The 1,919-nt window shown below is 36.8% G+C and overlaps 1 protein-coding gene across 1 annotated transcript; it reads right to left on the bottom strand.

Annotated features, from left to right (window-relative positions):
• Window positions 1-491: 491 nt before the first annotated feature.
• Window positions 492-1,399, bottom strand: LOC118062755 (monothiol glutaredoxin-S1). Its single transcript, XM_035076599.2, has one exon. It carries the CDS (start codon window positions 1,208-1,210, stop codon window positions 902-904), a length of 309 nt encoding a protein of 102 aa, XP_034932490.1. The 5' UTR covers window positions 1,211-1,399; the 3' UTR covers window positions 492-901.
• Window positions 1,400-1,919: the final 520 nt, after the last annotated feature.

Genomic DNA, 1,919 nt, shown 5'->3' on the forward strand with positions numbered 1-1,919 from the left:
AAGAAGAAGAAGAAGAAGAAGATTGGTGTGACTTCAACAAGATCTGATCAAATGGATATCTAGGAGGCATTTGACAACCACTTTCAGCCTTGTTTAGCAATAAGTGATACTATAACCTGGGATTTTAGCCCCGATTGTAAACAAGCTACTTTGAGGGCAAATGCATAATCCAAGACATGGTTTTATTGTCTAGCAAGCCAGTCGGTTACTTAAAAAGTATTCAATCAACGATACTTTGAAGACAAATGCACTCTCCATGGTCCTATTATGCTACACTTGGGAAAATGTGCAGTCTGCTCCGTACAGATTGTATGGCTCTAAGCATCTTTAGGAAGTAATGCTAAATACTTTGTACTCTAACTTGTGGTTTTTCTGCAATGAACAGGTTTGTTTTTCTTGTTTTGTAGTTACTTTGCGGCGTAAGGTTTTCAACTGTTTCGAGGTAAGACAAGTTGCTATTTTGATAATGCAATTTCTCATTTCTGAAAAAAAAGATTGGAATGGAGTACAAGTCTTCCCAACTCTTTGTCACCCTCAGCACAAAACGCTCATCACACAAATCATCAGGCACCTAAGCATGCACCGAAATGCTTGATTTTGAGCCCTCAGAAAGAAACAAAAGCAATTCATCCTTATATTAAGGATAGCATGGATGTGTGGAAGTTCATGAACTTGGTACGTAGTTAACAAAAACAGAGCAAACCTCTCAGGATAAATTAAGAATAGAGCCATGGGTCCTATCATTTTCTGCTGCTTGAGGAAAAAGAAAGTGAAAAAAAAGGTGGCAGCAGCAGCAACTTATTCTAAATGACAATGATAAGGTGGCCTATGAACACAGCAGGATAAATTTTCAGCTGCATGACAATGATCCATGTCCTATGTCAGTGAGAAACTACTTATTCTAAATCCAAATAGCACCGGCTTGTATAAGCAATGGGACTAGCTGGTTCTGGACGTGGAGGCTCATCACCTGCCTTTCATTACCAACCAGCCGTTGGCCTATGAACACAGCAGGTACGCTCTGTCCAAACCCCAGCAGCACTAGTGCCCTTTCAATTTGTTGTCCGTTTGGAATCCTGTCGAGCTCATAAACTGTTGGATTTGCTCCAAATCCACGTATAAGCGACTTGATGGAGTGGCTCATGCAGCAAGAACTCTTGCTGAAAATCACCACTGGCTTTTCTTGTATCATCACATTTAACACGTCCATTTAATGTCACAGAGCGTTCAAAGAGTTGGTGTGGCTGTTGAGAGACTTTAGAAGGGGTGTGGGGTGGGTGTATTAATGAAGTTTGTTGAGCAGGCTTCGCTATGAGGAGCTTCAGCACCTTTGCAGGTTATTTATAATGTTCTTTTATAATTGTTAATTTGCTTACAGTTTCCTGCACTGACGGAAAACTAGTAAGAAGATGTGTTCATAGATTCCCCATTTGCCTCAATTTTTGAATTGCAATTTGCATAGGATCGAGAAAAATGTGGTTTTCTGTGCCAATGACGAGGACTTGAACGAAAAAAGGACAATTAAATTGTCTTCAAATTCTATTCTATTAAATGCATAAAATTCTATTTTCTTAACCCACTTCAATTCCTTTCATTAAAAAAAATGAATCTAGATAAATAAGATTAAAAAATAATATGTGAAATCTTCAATTTTTTTTCTCTTTCACTATCTCTATCCCATAGATATAAAGAATCAATACAGAACCTCCTCTTCTCTGTCTCACTGTGAATCAATATTATTACATTCTATTTTTTTTCCCTTTTCAAGGAAAATCACGAATTGGATCCGAGATTTTCAAGTTAGTATAAGCTTATCCATACATTTATGTATTCTTTTAATAAAAATTTATTTTTTAAAAAGATTCTAAATTTCATATCTAAATAATTCGATTGATATTTGTGTAAAGCATACAGTATCA

The sequence above is a fragment of the Populus alba genome, chromosome 2 (genome assembly GCF_005239225.2).
Source record: "Populus alba chromosome 2, ASM523922v2, whole genome shotgun sequence".
Taxonomy (NCBI): domain Eukaryota; kingdom Viridiplantae; phylum Streptophyta; class Magnoliopsida; order Malpighiales; family Salicaceae; genus Populus; species Populus alba.

Bases quoted from the DNA above. Each gene is read 5' to 3' on its own strand.
- LOC118062755 (XM_035076599.2), bottom strand. From the start codon at position 1,210: ATGGACGTGTTAAATGTGATGATACAAGAAAAGCCAGTGGTGATTTTC.